This window comes from Salvelinus alpinus, chromosome 11 (genome assembly GCF_045679555.1).
Source record: "Salvelinus alpinus chromosome 11, SLU_Salpinus.1, whole genome shotgun sequence".
NCBI lineage: Eukaryota > Metazoa > Chordata > Actinopteri > Salmoniformes > Salmonidae > Salvelinus > Salvelinus alpinus.
Window position 1 is genome coordinate 12915022 of NC_092096.1, and position 19893 is coordinate 12934914.

Here is a 19893-nt window from a genome sequence, read left to right on the forward strand (position 1 = left end):
CAAATGAAAGCTGATTGTAATGGCCTTTTATCTGTGGATGAGTATTCCTATACTAGGATGGAAGCAAATAAGTAATTATAACTTCATAACAAATCATGCAAATAATTATGTACATTTAACAGGAATATGTTTTTTTTTACATTTTTTTACATTTTAAGTCATTTAGCAGACGCTCTTATCCAGAGCGACTTACAAATTGGAAAGTTCATACATATTCATCCTGGTCCCCCCGTGGGGAATGAGCCCACAACCCTGGCGTTGCAAACGCCATGCTCCACCAACTGAGCCACACGGGACCCTGTGTTTGAGCAGACACTTTCTCCAGTATGTGTGCATTTGCTTAACATGTTTTTATAATATGTGTTAGTGATTTGTGTGTGTGTATAGAAAGCATGTATGGGGTTTCTAGTAGGGGTGTGTGTTAGTATTTAGCAGACAGCAGAGCTTCTTTCTCCAGCAGCAAGTCTCCATATCTCTGCTGAAGCTCCTTTTCTCTCTCCTGCTGTCTCTCCACGTCCTCCCTTAGAGCCTCTTGTCTGCGGGGTATCGCTGTGTCTTCTTGTTTCTTCAGCTCAGTGAAGGTGTGGAGCTCCGTAGCTGCCTGCTCAACCTGCTCCCACAGTTCACCATGCTGCTTCAGTAGGCCTACAGCACGGGACTGGTACCCTCCTAGTAACACCTTGAGACGACGCTCCAGACGAGCAGCGCGACGGGCCTCACACGTCATGTGGCCTCGGTTGATCTCTAGTTTCTTTTCCAGGGAGTCTATGCGGTCCTTCTTGGAGGCCAGGTTGGCCCTGGTGTAGCGGCTCTGGGCGGAGAGGTACAGCACCTGGCCGTAACACTCCTCCCACACCTGGCTGTAGGCCTCCATGGACAGGTCCCCATGACCCATACCTGCCTTCACCACCTCCATCTCCTGGCTCAGCAACTCACTGGCATGTGCCAGCTCCTCATTGCTGATTGGCTTGTAGGGGTGTCTGTCCAGGTGGGCGATGTGTTCTGCGTTGTTGGAGGTGGAGGCAGGCCCTCGTTGTTTGCTGCGCTGTTGGTTGGCTGGTGGGTGGTGTAGACAGTCAAAGTGCAGCATAGTGATCATCTCCTTCTTGAGCATCTCCTCAGCCTGCTGCAGTTCTGACAGAGGATCTGTTCCCAACGGACGCAGGATAGACTCATTCACCTCTGATGGTCTGGGTAGAATCCTCTGTACAGCAGTGTGTCTCAGCTTCAGCTCTTTCTCCTGCTCTGCATCCCGGGCAGCCTGTTTGCGTAGCTCTATCTCTGAGGCATCCTCCATGTATCCAGTCTCCGTCTCCATTTCCTCCAGTTCAGTCTCTGCGTTTTCTGGTAGAACGATCTCAAAGTCGTTCTTGGGGATCGGCAGCGACATCAAATGTTGTTAATGTTAATGTATTGAGCAACGATTATGCATTTTTGTTGTCATTAATTTAATTTACGAAAATCGCTATCCAACAAGCTATCCGACTAGCTCACATTAGCCAGCTAGCTATACATTTAGCTTGCTATATATGGAAGGTTGACATTTGAATGAATTGTCATTTGTGTTGTTTGAAAGGCCCAGTGTGGTTCAAATTCAGTGTTTCATATCGTACAACTGATGTGTTTTATATCATATTGTACAAGAGCTGATGAAACTGACACTGTAAAAGAGTGAAAACATTTTATCAGTTTTATTTCCTGATAGTTTCTCGTTGAAAAAACCCTATATACACAGGACCTTCTGATCAGCAGGTTGGCATGGGCGGGAGTCTCGGCTTTCCATGGTGACATCACAATGCGGTAGATTGGTTAATAGACCAATAACAAAAAGAGTTCCAAACCTCTCTGCCAATAAAAGCTAGTTCTGTTTTCCCCTCCTCACTTAGATCCCTCCCAGGGCATTCTTGCCTGAGAAATTTTATTTTTTTCCATTGTTAAAATGGAACATTATTATAGTATGGTACTTCCATAAACCAGCAAACCAAGCGGTCATCTTGTGAACCAGTGGATGTAAAAGAATCTAGCTAAAGCATTTACTACAAATTAAATGAACAATGTTGTAAGCTTGCCTTGCTGTTCTTTAAAACATGTTTCAAAGTCAAACACTAGTCATTGTTCTTTATTGTAGTAAAGTTAGAGATTGAAGATGTTTGTGAAAATCTATCTTATTGTGTAGTGGATGATGAAAAGATAAACATGCCTATGGAGCTGTGTGGCCCATCTGTATGGACCCTAAAACGTTTGGTATAAATAATAGTTCAGAACACTGGTTTTAATTGCTCCAACTGGTTAATCATTAATCCCATAGAAATTGCAGAAAATTACAGAGTGAAGGAAATGCGACTGTCAAATTACTACTCCACATTGAACCACAGCCAGAGGACAGCTACATTACTACTCCACATTGAACCACAGCCAGAGGACAGCTACATTACCACTCCACATTGAACCACAGCCAGAGGACAGCTACATTACCACACTACATTGAACCACAGCCAGAGGACAGCTACATTACCACTCCACATTGAACCACAGCCAGAGGACAGCTACATTACCACTCCACATTGAACCGCAGCCAGAGGACAGCTACATTACTACTCCACATTGAACCACAGCCAGAGGATAGCTACATTACTACTCCACATTGAACCACAGCCAGAGGACAGCTACATTACCACTCCACATTGAACCACAGCCAGAGGATAGCTACATTACTACTCCACATTGAACCACAGCCAGAGGACAGCTACATTACTACTCCACATTGAACCACAGCCAGAGGATAGCTACATTACTACTCCACATTGAACCACAGCCAGAGGACAGCTACATTACTACTCCACATTGAACCACAGCCAGAGGATAGCTACATTACTACTCCACATTGAACCACAGCCAGAGGACAGCTACATTACCACTCTACATTGAACCACAGCAACAGTACCACTCCACATTGAACCACAGCCAGAGGACAGCTACATTACCACTCCACATTGAACCACAGCTACATTACTACTCCACATTGAACCACAGCCGGAGGACAGCTACATTACCACTCCACATTGAACCACAGCTACATTACTACTCCACATTGAACCACAGCCAGAGGACAGCTACATTACCACTCCACATTGAACCACAGCTACATTACTACTCCACATTGAACCACAGCCAGAGGACAGCTACATTACCACTCCACATTGAACCACAGCTACATTACTACTCCACATTGAACCACAGCCAGAGGACAGCAACATTACCACTCCACATTGAACCACAGCCAGAGGATAGCTACATTACCACTCCACATTGAACCACAGCCAGAGGACAGCTACATTACCACTCCACATTGAACCACAGCCAGAGGACAGCTACATTACCACTCCACATTGAACCGCAGCCAGAGGACAGCTACATTACTACTCCACATTGAACCACAGCCGGAGGACAGCTACATTACCACTCCACATTGAACCGCAGCCAGAGGACAGCTACATTACTACTCCACATTGAACCACAGCCGGAGGACAGCAACATTACTACTCCACATTGAACCACAGCCAGAGGACAGCAACATTACCACTCCACATTGAACCACAGCCAGAGGATAGCTACATTACTACTCCACATTGAACCACAGCCAGAGGATAGCTACATTACTACTCCACATTGAACCACAGCCAGAGGATAGCTACATTACCACTCCACATTGAACCAGACAGAGGATAGCTACATTACTACTCCACATTGAACCACAGCCAGAGGACAGCAACATTACCACTCCACATTGAACCACAGCTACATTACTACTCCACATTGAACCACAGCCAGAGGACAGCTACATTACCACTCCACATTGAACCACAGCTACATTACCACTCCACATTGAACCACAGCCAGAGGACAGCTACATTACCACTCCACATTGAACCACAGCCAGAGGACAGCTACATTACCACTCCACATTGAACCACAGCTACATTACTACTCCACATTGAACCACAGCCAGAGGACAGCTACATTACCACTCCACATTGAACCACAGCCAGAGGACAGCTACATTACCACTCCACATTGAACCACAGCTACATTACTACTCCACATTGAACCACAGCCAGAGGACAGCTACATTACCACTCCACATTGAACCACAGCCAGAGGACAGCTACATTACCACTCCACATTGAACCACAGCCAGAGGACAGCTACATTACCACTCTACATTGAACCACAGCCAGGGAATGCGTACATTACAGGCACATCGTTGTTTTGCAGTTCTCATTTGTTTCTCATATGGTAAGTAGGTGTTGTTGCATGACAAATACAGTATGTGGAAAGCCATTACTGCCGTCAGTACTGGCATTGAGAAAAACACAAGTCTCGTCTTCAATGAACTGCGAGGTAAGCAATCCTGTGGCGGCGTCTGCTGTGCATGAGTGATGTCCCATTCCATAGGGCTATTTATCTCTCCCTACGACTAAACGCTCCGTCTGAGGGACACTCCCCCACCGAGGGACACTCGAAAACGAGGGGAGGGCTAAGAGGGGTTATTGGAATTGAGAGTCTCTCTCTCTCTCACGTCCCCCCCCTCCCCAATTGGTCCTAAGAGACCAGTAGACTCTTAACCTGACACAGCAGGTGGAAGGTAAGAAAAGGTCACACACCAACACAATGTAGTCACACACAGAACACACTGCAACTCACCACCCACAGCATTAGCATAGAAATGGTGTTGAAACACACCGGTTAAAACCGTCCCATTGAAGGGGAGAGAAGCCTTTAACAGCCAATCACAGCAGCATCTAGGAAGGAATAAACTACAATAGCAGCTCCCCGCACGCAAATAAATCACACAGCCTTCGTCCCAAATGGCACCCTATCCCATATAGAGAGCACTAACTCCTACCAGAGCCCCTCTATAGAGGGGATAGTGTGGTGTTTGGGACGCAGACGCGGTGTGAAGACGGTTATTATTGTTACTAGAGAGGGGAAACCGCTGCTACAGGCCACTGAGAAACTGTCTAACAAAACGCCTGATAGATGAACAGACAGTGGTGTGATTCTGTTGGACACATACAGGGCTGAGACTGGGCCAAATGGCACCCTGTTACCTGTTTACTGCACTACATTAGACCAGAGCCCTATTCCCTGTTACCTGCACTACATTAGACCAGAGCCCTATTCCCTGTTTACTGCACTACATTAGACCAGAGCCTTATTCCCTGTTACCTGCACTACATTAGACCAGAGCCCTATTCCCTGTTTACTGCACTACATTAGACCAGAGCCCTATTCCCTGTTACCTGCACTACATTAGACCAGAGCCCTATTCCCTGTTACCTGCACTACATTAGACCAGAGCCCTATTCCCTGTTACCTGCACTACGTTAGACCAGAGCCCTATTCCCTGTTACCTGCACTACGTTAGACCAGAGCCCTATTCCCTGTTACCTGCACTACGTTAGACCAGAGCCCTATTCCCTGTTACCTGCACTACGTTAGACCAGAGCCCTATTCCCTGTTACCTGCACTACATTAGACCAGAGCCCTATTCCCTGTTTACTGCACTACATTAGACCAGAGCCCTATTCCCTGTTACCTGCACTACATTAGACCAGAGCCCTATTCCCTGTTTACTGCACTACATTAGACCAGAGCCCTATTCCCTGTTACCTGCACTACATTAGACCAGAGCCCTATTCCCTGTTACCTGCACTACATTAGACCAGAGCCCTATTCCCTGTTACCTGCACTACATTAGACCAGAGCCCTATTCCCTGTTACCTGCACTACATTAGACCAGAGCCCTATTCCCTGTTTACTGCACTACATTAGACCAGAGCCTTATTCCCTGTTACCTGCACTACATTAGACCAGAGCCCTATTCCCTGTTTACTGCACTACATTAGACCAGAGCCCTATTCCCTGTTACCTGCACTACATTAGACCAGAGCCCTATTCCCTGTTACCTGCACTACATTAGACCAGAGCCCTATTCCCTCTTACCTGCACTACGTTAGACCAGAGCCCTATTCCCTGTTACCTGCACTACGTTAGACCAGAGCCCTATTCCCTGTTACCTGCACTACGTTAGACCAGAGCCCTATTCCCTGTTACCTGCACTACGTTAGACCAGAGCCCTATTCCCTGTTTACTGCACTATGTTAGACCAGAGCCCTATTCCCTGTTTACTGCACTACATTAGACCAGAGCCCTATTCCCTGTTACCTGCACTACATTAGACCAGAGCCCTATTCCCTGTTTACTGCACTACATTAGACCAGAGCCCTATTCCCTGTTACCTGCACTACATTAGACCAGAGCCCTATTCCCTGTTTACTGCACTACATTAGACCAGAGCCCTATTCCCTGTTACCTGCACTACATTAGACCAGAGCCCTATTCCCTGTTACCTGCACTACATTAGACCAGAGCCCTATTCCCTGTTACCTGCACTACATTAGACCAGAGCCCTATTCCCTGTTACCTGCACTACATTAGACCAGAGCCCTATTCCCTGTTTACTGCACTACATTAGACCAGAGCCCTATTCCCTGTTACCTGCACTACATTAGACCAGAGCCCTATTCCCTGTTTACTGCACTACATTAGACCAGAGCCCTATTCCCTGTTACCTGCACTACATTAGACCAGAGCCCTATTCCCTGTTCCCTGCACTACATTAGACCAGAGCCCTATTCCCTGTTTACTGCACTACATTAGACCAGAGCCCTATTCCCTGTTACCTGCACTACATTAGACCAGAGCCCTATTCCCTGTTTACTGCACTACATTAGACCAGAGCCCTATTCCCTGTTACCTGCACTACGTTAGACCAGAGCCCTATTCCCTGTTACCTGCACTACGTTAGACCAGAGCCCTATTCCCTGTTTACTGCACTACATTAGACCATTGCCCTATTCACTGCACTACGTTAGACCAGAGCCCTATTCCCTGTTACCTGCACTACGTTAGACCAGAGCCCTATTCCCTGTTACCTGCACTACGTTAGACCAGAGCCCTATTCCCTGTTACCTGCACTACATTAGACCAGAGCCCTATTCCCTGTTACCTGCACTACATTAGACCAGAGCCCTATTCCCTGTTTACTGCACTACATTAGACCAGAGCCCTATTCCCTGTTACCTGCACTACATTAGACCAGAGCCCTATTCCCTGTTACCTGCACTACATTAGACCAGAGCCCTATTCCCTGTTACCTGCACTACATTAGACCAGAGCCCTATTCCCTGTTACCTGCACTACATTAGACCAGAGCCCTATTCCCTGTTTACTGCACTACATTAGACCAGAGCCCTATTCCCTGTTACCTGCACTACATTAGACCAGAGCCCTATTCCCTGTTTACTGCACTACATTAGACCAGAGCCCTATTCCCTGTTACCTGCACTACATTAGACCAGAGCCCTATTCCCTGTTACCTGCACTACATTAGACCAGAGCCCTATTCCCTGTTTACTGCACTACATTAGACCAGAGCCCTATTCCCTGTTACCTGCACTACATTAGACCAGAGCCCTATTCCCTGTTTACTGCACTACATTAGACCAGAGCCCTATTCCCTGTTACCTGCACTACATTAGACCAGAGCCCTATTCCCTGTTACCTGCACTACATTAGACCAGAGCCCTATTCCCTGTTACCTGCACTACATTAGACCAGAGCCCTATTCCCTGTTTACTGCACTACATTAGACCAGAGCCCTATTCCCTGTTACCTGCACTACATTAGACCAGAGCCCTATTCCCTGTTACCTGCACTACATTAGACCAGAGCCCTATTCCCTGTTACCTGCACTACGTTAGACCAGAGCCCTATTCCCTGTTACCTGCACTACATTAGACCAGAGCCCTATTCCCTGTTACCTGCACTACGTTAGACCAGAGCCCTATTCTGAAAGTGAAACTGAAAGCGCGAACCACTGCTTTTAACCAGGGCAAGGTGACCAGAAGCATGACCGAATACAAACAGTGTAGCTATTCTCTCCGCAAGGCAATCAAACAGGCTAAGTCCCAGTACAGAGACAAAATTGAGTCGCAATTCAACAGCTCAGACACAAGAGGTATGTGGCAGGGTCTACAGTCAATCACGGATTACAAAAAGAAAACCAGCCCCGTCGCGGACCAGGATGTCTTGCTCCCAGACAGGCTAAACAACTTTTTTGCCCGCTTTGAGGACAATACAGTGCCACTGACACGGCCCCCTACCAAAACCTGCGGGCTCTCCTTCACTGCAGCCGAGGTGAGTAAAACATTTAAACGTGTTAACCCTCGCAAGGCTGCAGGCCCAGACGGCATTCCCAGCCGCGTCCTCAGAGCATGCGCAGACCAGCTGGCTGGTGTGTTTACGGACATATTCAATCAATCCTTATCCCAGTCTGCTGTTCCCACATGCTTCAAGAGGGCCACCATTGTTCCTGTTCCCAAGAAAGCTAAGGTAACTGAGCTAAACGACTACCGCCCCGTAGCACTCACTTCCGTCATCATGAAGTGCTTTGAGAGACTAGTCAAGGACCATATCACCTCCACCCTACCGGACACCCTAGACCCACTCCAATTTGCTTACCGACCCAATAGGTCCACAGACGACGCAATCGCAACCACACTGCACACTGCCCTAACCCATCTGGACAAGAGGAATACCCATGTGAGAATGCTGTTCATCGATTACAGCTCAGCATTTAACACCATAGTACCCTCCAAACTCGTCATCAAGCTCGAGACCCTGGGTCTCGACCCCGCCCTGTGCAACTGGGTCCTGGACTTCCTGACGGGCCGCCCCCAGGTGGTGAGGGTAGGTAACAACATCTCCACCCCGCTGATCCTCAACACTGGGGCCCCACAAGGGTGCGTTCTGAGCCCTCTCCTGTACTCCCTGTTCACCCACGACTGCGTGGCCATGCACGCCTCCAACTCAATCATCAAGTTTGCGGATGACACTACAGTGGTAGGCTTGATTACCAACAACGACGAGACGGCCTACAGGGAGGAGGTGAGGGCCCTCGGAGTGTGGTGTCAGGAAAATAACCTCACACTCAACGTCAACAAAACAAAGGAGATGATTGTGGACTTCAGGAAACAGCAGAGGGAGCACCCCCCTATCCACATCGACAGGTCAGTAGTGGAGAAGGTGGAAAGTTTTAAGTTCCTCGGTGTACACATCACGGACAAACTGAATTGGTCCACCCACACAGACAGCGTTGTGAAGAAGGCGCAGCAGCGCCTCTTCAACCTCAGGAGGCTGAAGAAATTCGGCTTGTCACCAAAAGCACTCACAAACTTCTACAGATGCACAATCGAGAGCATCCTGTCGGGCTGTATCACCGCCTGGTACGGCAACTGCTCCGCCCACAACCGTAAGGCTCTCCAGAGGGTAGTGAGGTCTGCAGAACGCATCACCAGGGGCAAACTACCTGCCCTCCAGGACACCTACACCACCCGATGTCACAGGAAGGCCATAAAGATCATCAAGGACAACAACCACCCAAGCCACTGCCTGTTCACCCCGCTATCATCCAGAAGGCGAGGTCAGTACAGGTGCATCAAAGCAGGGACCGAGAGACTGAAAAACAGCTTCTATCTCAAGGCCATCAGACTGTTAAACAGCCACCACTAACATTTAGCGGCCGCTGCCAACATACTGACTCAACTCCAGCCACTTTAAAAATGGGAATTGATGGAAATTATGTAAAAATGTACCACTAGCCACTTTAAACAATGCCACTTAATATAATGTTTACATACCCTACATTACCCATCTCATATGTATATACTGTACTCTATATCATCTACTGCATCTTGCCATCTTTATGTAATACATGTACCACTAGCCACTTTAAACTATGCCACTTTATGTTTACATACCCTACAGTACTCATCTCATATGTATATACCGTACTCTATACCATCTACTGCATCTGCCATGCCGTTCTGTACCATCACTCATTCATATATCTTTATGTACATATTCTTTATCCCTTTACACTTGTGTGTGTGTGTAAGGTAGTAGTTGTGGAATTGTTAGGTTAGATTACTTGTTGGTTATTACTGCATTGTCGGAACTAGAAGCACAAGCATTTCGCTACACTCGCATTAACATCTGCTAACCATGTGTATGTGACTAATAAAATTTGATTTGATTTATTCCCTGTTACCTGCACTACGTTAGACCAGAGCCCTATTCCCTGTTACCTGCACTACGTTAGACCAGAGCCCTATTCCCTGTTACCTGCACTACGTTAGACTAGAGCCCTATTCCCTGTTTACTGCACTACATTAGACCAGAGCCCTATTCCCTGTTACCTGCACTACGTTAGACTAGAGCCCTATTCCCTGTTTACTGCACTACGTTAGACCAGAGCCCATGTGAGTGAGTGTCTCTCCTCCCAGGTTCTGTAGCAGCGCAGCAGAACCCCCATAAATCACTGCTGGATGAGCAATGAAGCCTCCTGTAAATGACATTCATGATAAGTAACGCCGACCGTACAAACACCGGTCCGCTTAACTGGGGGCTCTGCTCTCGCGGCACCGCTGGGGGCTGTGTTCTCACAGCGCCGCTGGGGGCTGTGTTCTCACAGCGCCGCTGGGGGCTGTGTTCTCACAGCGCCGCTGGGGGCTGTGTTCTCACAGCGCCGCTGGGGGCTGTGTTCTCACAGCGCCGCTGGGGGCTGTGTTCTCACAGCGCCGCTGGGGGTTGTGTTCCCACAGCGCCGCTGGGGGCTGTGTTCTCACAGCGCCGCTGGGGGCTGTGTTCTCACAGCGCCGCTGGGGGCTGTGTTCTCACAGCGCCGCTGGGGGCTCTGTTCTCACAGCGCCGCTGGGGGCTGTGTTCTCACAGCGCCGCTGGGGGCTGTGTTCTCACAGCGCCGCTGGGGGCTCTGTTCTCACAGCACCGCTGGGGGCTGTGTTCTCACAGCACCGCTGGGGGCTGTGTTCTCACAGCACCGCTGGGGGCTCTGTTCTCACAGCACCGCTGGGGGCTCTGTTCTCACAGCACCGCTGGGGGCTGTGTTCTCACAGCACCGCTGGGGGCTGTGTTCTCACAGCGCCGCTGGGGGCTGTGTTCTCATAGCGCCGCTGGGGGCTGTGTTCTCATAGCGCCGCTGGGGGCTGTGTTCTCATAGCGCCGCTGGGGGCTGTGTTCTCATAGCGCCGCTGGGGGCTGTGTTCTCACAGCGCCGCTGGAGGCTGTGTTCTCATAGCGCCGCTGGGGGCTGTGTTCTCATAGCGCCGCTGGGGGCTGTGTTCTCATAGCGCCGCTGGGGGCTGTGTTCTCATAGCGCCGCTGGGGGCTGTGTTCTCACAGCACCGCTGGGGGCTGTGTTCTCACAGCACCGCTGGGGGCTGTGTTCTCATAGCACCGCTGGGGGCTCTGTTCTCACAGCACCGCTGGGGGCTGTGTTCTCATAGCACCGCTGGGGGCTGTGTTCTCATAGCACCGCTGGGGGCTGTGTTCTCATAGCACCGCTGGGGGCTGTGTTCTCATAGCACCGCTGGGGGCTGTGTTCTCATAGCACCGCTGGGGGCTGTGTTCTCATAGCACCGCTGGGGGCTGTGTTCTCATAGCACCGCTGGGGGCTGTGTTCTCATAGCACCGCTGGGGGCTGTGTTCTCATAGCACCGCTGGGGGCTGTGTTCTCATAGCACCGCTGGGGGCTGTGTTCTCATAGCACCGCTGGGGGCTGTGTTCTCATAGCACCGCTGGGGGCTGTGTTCTCATAGCACCGCTGGGGGCTGTGTTCTCACAGCACCGCTGGGGGCTGTGTTCTCATAGCACCGCTATGTATAGCACCATGCTGATGTCACAGTATATGGTAAAACAAACCACACTACTTTCTACTCCTTATGGGGAGGTCATCAATGTGTAGGGAAATAATGAAACAAACACAAAACCAAAACAGACATGCCCATGGTGGTCCTGTAGTGTCCTTTCATAGATGTCAGGTAGTCCGTGTTAACAGCTCTACTCCTGAGTCACCACAGTCCTGGTTACTGTACCAAACCGTGTACACCGAGTCAACACAGTCCTGGTTACTGTACCAGACCGTGTACACTGAGTCACCACAGTCCTGGTTACTGTACCAAACCGTGTACACCGAGTCACCACAGTCCTGGTTACTGTACCAAACCGTGTACACTGAGTCACCACAGTCCTGGTTACTGTACCAGACCGTGTACACTGAGTCACCACAGTCCTGGTTACTGTACCAAACCGTGTACACTGAGTCACCACAGCCCTGGTTACTGTCCTGGTTACTGTACCAAACCGTGTACACCGAGTCAACACAGTCCTGGTTACTGTACCAAACCGTGTACACCGAGTCACCACAGTCCTGGTTACTGTACCAAACCGTGTACACCGAGTCACCACAGTCCTGGTTACTGTACACTGAGTCACCACAGTCCTGGTTACTGTACCAGACCGTGTACACTGAGTCACCACAGTCCTGGTTACTGTACCAGAACGTGTACACTAAGCGCTGGCCAACAGGACACATTCACATCAATACTGTGATGGATACAGTCACGCCTTCATAAAACATTATAATATGTTGTAAACAATATCAGCAGTAACACCAGTTGATGAGATTGCCAATAATAATCATATGAATTAAACTAGGCTACCGGTACTCATAAGGGACACACAGAGCATTCAGAAAGTATTCAGACCCCGTGATTTTCTCCCCCACATTCTGTTATGTTAAAGCCTTATTCTAAAATTGATGAAAGAAACAAAAATACTCACCAATCTACACACAAAACCCCATAATGACAAAGCAAAAACAAGTATTTAGAAATGTTTGCAAATGTCTTAAAAATAAATAAACAGAAATACCTTATTTACATGAGTATTCAGATCCTTTTGTTATGAGACTCGATATTGATCTCGGGTGAATCCTGTTTCCATTGATCATCTTCGAGATGTTTCTACAACACGATTGGAGTCCATCTGTGGTAAATTAAATTGATTGGACATGATTTGGAAAGGCACTCACCTGTCTATATAAGGTCCCACAGTTGACAGTGCGTGTCAGAGAAAAAAACCAATCCATGAGGTCGAAGGAATTGTCCGTAGAGCTCCGAGACAGGATTGTGTCGATGCACAGATCTGGGGAAGGCAACCAAAACATTTCTGCAGTATTGAAGGTTCCCAATCATTTTTTAACCACCAAGACTCTTCCTAGAGCTGGCCGCCCGGCCAAACAGAAATCAGGGGAGAAGGGCCTTGGTCAGGGAGGTGACCAAGAACCCAATGGTCACTCTGACAGAGCTCCAGAGTTCCTCTGTGGAGATGGGAGAACCTTCCAGAAGGACAACCAACTCCGCAGCACTCCACCAATCAGGCCTTTATGGTAGTGGCCAGACAGAAGCCAATCCTCAGTAAACTGTACATCACCTCCCGCTTGGAGTTTGCCAAAAGGCACCTAAAGACTCTTAGACCATGGTCTGATGAAACCGAGATTGAACTCTTTGGCCTGAATGCCAAGTGTCACGTCCGGAGGAAACCTGGCACCATCCCTACGGTAAAGCATGGTGGCAGCATCATGCTGTGGGGATGTTTTTCAGCGGCAGGGCCTGGGAGACTAGTCAGGATCGAGGGAAAGATGAACAGAGCAAAGTACAGAGAGATCCTTGATGAAAACCTGCTCCAAGGCGCTCAGGACCTCAGAATGGGGCAATGGTTCAACTTCCAACAGGACAACAACCCTAAGCACACAGCCAAGACAATGCAGGAGGGGCTTCAGGACAAGTCTCTGAATGTCCTTGAATGACCCAGCCAGAGCCCGGACTTTAACCCGATCGAACATCTCTGGAGAGACCTGAAAATAGCTGTGCAGTGACGCTCCCCATCCAACCTGACAGAGCTTGAGAGGATCTGCAGAGAAGAATGGGAAAAACTTCACAAATACAGGTGTGCCAAGCTTGGAGCGTCATACCCAAGAAGGCTCGAGGCTGTAATCGCTGACAAAGGTGTTTCAACAAAGTACTGTGTAAAGGGTCTGAATACTTACGAAAATTATATTTGACATTTTTAATACATTTGGGGGGAAAAGTATAAAAAACTGTTTTTGCTTTGCATTATGGGGTATGGTGATGTCATTATGGGGTATGGTGATGTCATTATGGGGTATGGTGATGTCATTATGGGGTATGGTGATGTCATTATGGGGTATGGTGATGTCATTATGGGGTATTGTGTGTAGATTGATGAGGGAGAAGAAAAAAAAGTGAATCCATATTAGATTAAAGCTGTAACGTAACAAAATGTGGGAAAAGTGAAGGGGTCTGAACACTTTCTGAATGCACTGTGTATATTACCAGACTCCTAACTGGATACAGTCACAGTTATTATACAGGGTGCTGCACTGATGACGTGAAACACAACAATACTACATCTTCTAGTAGCCTACAGACAACGAAGAAGAACGGAGCATCTGTTCACGTGATGACATCACTGGGTGGAGCTTCCTGCCATCCAGGACCTGTATACCAGGTGGTGTCAGAGGAAGGCCACCCAAGTCGTAGACTGTTCTCTCTGCTACCACACGGTACCAATGTCTGGAAGCAACAGGACTCTGAACAGCTTCTATCCCCAAACCATAAGACTGCTAAACAAGACTCACACACACTCAACTCTACCCACATGCTCTCACACCCCAACACACACACACACACTGGACTCGACCCACGTGCTCACACACACACAGTTCACACCCCAACACACATACTGACCCCACACACACACACACACACACACTCGCTTTCACCACATAGGCTGCTACCACCGTCTATTATCTATCCTGTTGCCTAGTCACTTTACCCCTACCTAAATGTACATATCTACCTCAATTACCTAGTACCTCTGCACATCAACTCAGTACTGGTACTTCCTGTATATAGCCATGTTATTACCTCATACCCCTCCACATCAACTCAGTACTGGTACTTCCTGTATATAGCCATGTTATTACCTCATACCCCTCCACATCAACTCAGTATTGGTACTTCCTGTATATAGCCATGTTATTACCTGGTACTTCCTGTATATAGCCATGTTATTACCTCATACCCCTCCACATCAACTCAGTACTGGTACTTCCTGTATATAGCCATGTTATTACCTGGTACTTCCTGTATATAGCCATGTTATTACCTCATACCCCTCCACATCAACTCAGTATTGGTACTTCCTGTATATAGCCATGTTATTACCTGGTACTTCCTGTATATAGCCATGTTATTACCTCATACCCCTCCACATCAACTCAGTATTGGTACTTCCTGTATATAGCCATGTTATTACCTGGTACTTCCTGTATATAGCCATGTTATTACCTCATACCCGTTTACATCAACTCAGTATTGGTACTTCCTGTATATAGCCATGTTATTACCTGGTACTTCCTGTATATAGCCATGTTATTACCTCATACCCCTCCACATCAACTCAGTATTGGTACTTCCTGTATATAGCCATGTTATTACCTGGTACTTCCTGTATATAGCCATGTTATTACCTCATACCCGTTTACATCAACTCAGTATTGGTACTTCCTGTATATAGCCATGTTATTACCTGGTACTTCCTGTATATAGCCATGTTATTACCTCATACCCGTTTACATCAACTCAGTATTGGTACTTCCTGTATATAGCCATGTTATTACCTGGTACTTCCTGTATATAGCCATGTTATTACCTCATACCCGTTTACATCAACTCAGTATTGGTACTTCCTGTATATAGCCATGTTATTACCTGGTACTTCCTGTATATAGCCATGTTATTTTTACTCACTGTGTATTTATGCCTCGTGTCACGTTCTACATTTTTTATGTTCGACTCTGCGTTGTTGGTAAAGGGCCCGTCAGGAAGCATTTCACTGTTAGTCTACACCTGTTGTTTACAAAGCATGTGACAAATAAACATTTGATGTGATGAAGTACTACAGATGCTTTTCAAAACTGGAGGACGGCCATTTTAACCCTGTAGGCACCTGCAACTTACTACAAGTAGAATAAATTACACTTGCCGAGAATTACTTGCCTCCAAAGAAAATTATTCGATTTTTGAATAATTTGGTCCAGACCATTTTTTAGTTGGAAGTGAAAAATCTTAATAAAAAAAATAGATATTTTTTTATTTAACCTTTATTTAACTTGGCAAGTCAGTTTAGATTTTTTTTACAATGACGGCCTACCCCGGCCAAACACAGACGACGATGGGCCAATTGTGCGCTGCCCTATGGGACTCCAAATCACAGCCGGATGTTATACAACCTGGATTTCGAACCAGGGAATGTAGTGACGCCTCTTGCACTGTGATGCAGTACCTTAGACCGCTGCGCCGTTCGGGAGCCCTGAATTTCAGTTTCGGTCACATTTTTTGGGGGTCCTGTGCCAGTTGTAAATCAAACACCATTAGATTGGTGAAATTTGACATATGTTAGAAGAAATATTGAATTGTGAAATGATATTAATATAGTTGACTGCAACAAATGGACTGACTTCCATAGAGCCTGAAGCCCTCTAGTGGTGAATATAGGAATTACACTGACACCCACTTAAATTACCATCATACGCAAGGAAACCGTTTAACCTCTCTTTCTGGCCATTATATCTGCTAACAAAGGTGCAGAGAAGAACCTACAGGGGGATAACAGCAGAGAGGAACCTAAAGGGGGATAACAGCAGAGAGGAACCTACAGGGGGGATAACAGCAGAGAGGAACCTACAGGGGGGATAACAGCAGAGAGGAACCTACAGGGGGGATAACAGCAGAGAGGAACCTACAGGGGGGATAACAGCAGAGAGGAACCTACAGGGGGGATAACAGCAGAGAGGAACCTACAGGGGGGATAACAGCAGAGAGGAACCTACAGGGGGGATAACAGCAGAGAGGAACCTACAGGGGGGATAACAGCAGAGAGGAACCTACAGGGGGGATAACAGCAGAGAGGAACCTACAGGGGGGATAACAGCAGAGAGGAACCTACAGGGGGGATAACAGCAGAGAGGAACCTACAGGGGGGATAACAGCAGAGAGGAACCTACAGGGGGGATAACAGCAGAGAGGAACCTACAGGGGGGATAACAGCAGAGAGGAACCTACAGGGGGGATAACAGCAGAGAGGAACCTACAGGGGGGGATAACAGCAGAGAGGAACCTCCAGGGGGGATAACAGCAGAGAGGAACCTACAGGGGGGATAACAGCAGAGAGGAACCTACAGGGGGATAACAGCAGAGAGGAACCTACAGGGGGGATAACAGCAGAGAGGAACCTACAGGGGGGATAACAGCAGAGAGGAACCTACAGGGGGGATAACAGCAGAGAGGAACCTACAGGGGGATAACAGCAGAGAGGAACCTACAGGGGGATAACAGCAGAGAGGAACCTACAAGGGGATAACAGCAGAGAGGAACCTACAGGGGGATAATTAATGTATTCTGCCTTCTTCAGAGTTAACCATGTACCTGTTGTGACTGTCCGTGATAAACATGAGACTTGAGATCCCCCTCTAGCCTCTCTCCCCCCCCACTCACTCTAGCCTCTCCCCCCACTCTAGCCTCTCCCCCCACTCTAGCCTCTCCCCCCACTCTAGCCTCTCCCCCCACTCTAGCCCCCATCCCCCCCCCCCTCTAGCCTCTCCCCCCCCCCTAGCCTCCCCCCCCCTCTAGCCTCCCCCCCCCCCTAGCCCCCCCCCTAGCCTCTCCCCCCCCCTCTAGCCTCTCCCCCCCCCCCTAGCCTCTCCCCCCCCCCTCTAGCCTCTCCCCCCCCCCTAGCCTCTCCCCCCCCCTCTAGCCTCCCCCCCCCCCTCTAGCCTCTCCCCCCCCCCCCCTCTAGCCTCTCCCCCCCCCTCTAGCCTCTCCCCCTCCCCCCCTAGCCTCTCCCCCCCCTCTAGCCCCCCCCCCCTAGCCTCTCCCCCCCCCCTCTAGCCTCTCCCCCCCCCCCTCTAGCCTCTCCCCCCCCCCCTCTAGCCTCTCCCCCTCCCCCCCTAGCCTCTCCCCCCCCCTCTAGCCTCTCCCCCCCCCCCCTAGCCTCTCCCCCTCCCCCCCTAGCCTCTCCCCCTCCCCCCCTAGCCTCTCCCCCTCAGACACAGCATGTGTTTCTAGTTATATCTTTCTCTCTACATAGTTGGAAAAGGTAAAGCCCTAAAGTAAGCATTTCAATGTCTAAACCTGCCTGTTGTTTAGGAAAGCATGTGACAAATAAAATGCATTACATTTTTAGTTTTTAACTGAACCTGGCAGAGCGGAAGCTGAACAGAAACCACTTTCAGGATGTGTACCAAATGGTGCCCTATTCCCTATATAGTGCACTACTTTCTACCAGGGCTCATAGGACCATGGCCAAAAGTAGTGCACTATATAGGGAATAGGGTGCCATTTGGGACACACACTCAGTTTCAACGCCTGTTCACATGCTGCCACAGAACCAACCAGACCACCTGGTGTGTGGGCGCCGGGTCACTTTGTTTTTTTACAGCAGAATAGTCTACATCTGGCTGGGGGGGGGGGGGGGTTCATACTTTCCTACAAGCAATCATCTCCAGCACTGGGAAAGACTTTCAATTCTGGAGCGCGGTGTGTTCTGGACTGTATCTGTCCAGGGCGTGACAGCTCTGCTCGGTCCACTAGTGACTGTCTGTATAACCTGTGATTGTGTTCTGGACTGTATCTGTCCAGGGCGTGACAGCTCTGCTCGGTCCACTAGTGACTGTCTGTATAACCTGTAATTGTGTTCATCATGGGACTGGGCTTGGGCCTTGGCTGACATAGGATAGTGGCCCTTTGAGGAACACAAAGATCACCACACACCCAGTGTAACCAGTGGCAATACATACAACACTATTCCCTGGCTTTTTCATTGCTAAAGTTTTTAAAAAACTTTTAGAAAATTTGAATGAAGTGGAATAAGTTGTATTAGACTCACCGAGCCCCGCTCCCTCACCTGGCCCCGTCTCCCTCACCTGGCCCCGCTCCCTCACCTGGCCCCGCTCCCTCACCTGGCCCCGTCTCCCTCACCTGGCCCCGTCTCCCTCACCTGGCCCCGTCTCCCTCACCTGGCCCCGTCTCCCTCACCTGGCCCCGTCTCCCTCACCTGGCCCCGTCTCCCTCACCTGGCCCCGTCTCCCTCACCTGGCCCCGTCTCCCTCACCTGGCCCCGTCTCCCTCACCTGGCCCCGCTCCCTCACCTGGCCCCGCTCCCTCACCTAGCCCCGCTCCCTCAGTTCTGTCTTTGAGAGACTAAATTGAGTGTGTTTATGTACTCTGTCAGCAGCATGGAGCTCAACATGTATATTTACTGTCTGGTCTACGTACTCTGTGAGCAGCATGTATATTTACTGTCTGGTCTACGTACTCTCTGATCAGCATGTATATTTACTGTCTGGTCTACGTACTCTGTGAGCAGCATGTACATTTACTGTCTGGTCTACGTACTCTGTGAGCAGCATGTACTTCCTGAGACAGTCCAGGAAGTCTTCACTACCTCCCTGGTGAAAGTGCAGGGCAGGCAGCTCCACCCCCATGTTGCGGTCTCGGAGGGTGAACACCAGGTAGGACCAGCCCTCCTCCTTCACCCTGACCGAGGCCAGGTCACGGAGACGGAAGAACAGCCGGGAACCCTTACTCTTCTCTGGGATGGGAGTGGGTTTAGGAGGAGCACCTGGAGAGAGAGGGAGAGAGAGAGAGGTTCAGATACAGGATATACACAGACATAGAAACACACACAATGAGGTGAGAGAGAGAGAGAGAGAGAGAGAAGGAGGGAGAGAGGGTTTTAGATACAGGATATACACAGACATAGAAACACACACAATGAGGTGAGAGAGAGAGAGAGAGAGGAGGGAGAGAGGGGTTTAGATACAGG

General features: G+C 49.1%; 1 protein-coding gene across 3 annotated transcripts in view; it reads right to left on the reverse strand.

The window, feature by feature from the left end:
* Positions 1 to 19893, reverse strand: part of LOC139533584 (TBC1 domain family member 15-like) — an 80916-nt gene that overhangs the window by 54145 nt on the left and 6878 nt on the right. For all 3 annotated transcript variants that reach the window (XR_011666820.1, XR_011666819.1, XM_071331732.1), the window contains exon 5: positions 19464 to 19689. Coding sequence is in view for 1 of the 3 variants with exons in the window: in XM_071331732.1 (XP_071187833.1) it covers positions 19464 to 19689 (226 nt within the window). In the remaining 2 variants the exon portion in view is untranslated. The remainder of the gene's footprint in view (positions 1 to 19463; positions 19690 to 19893) is intronic.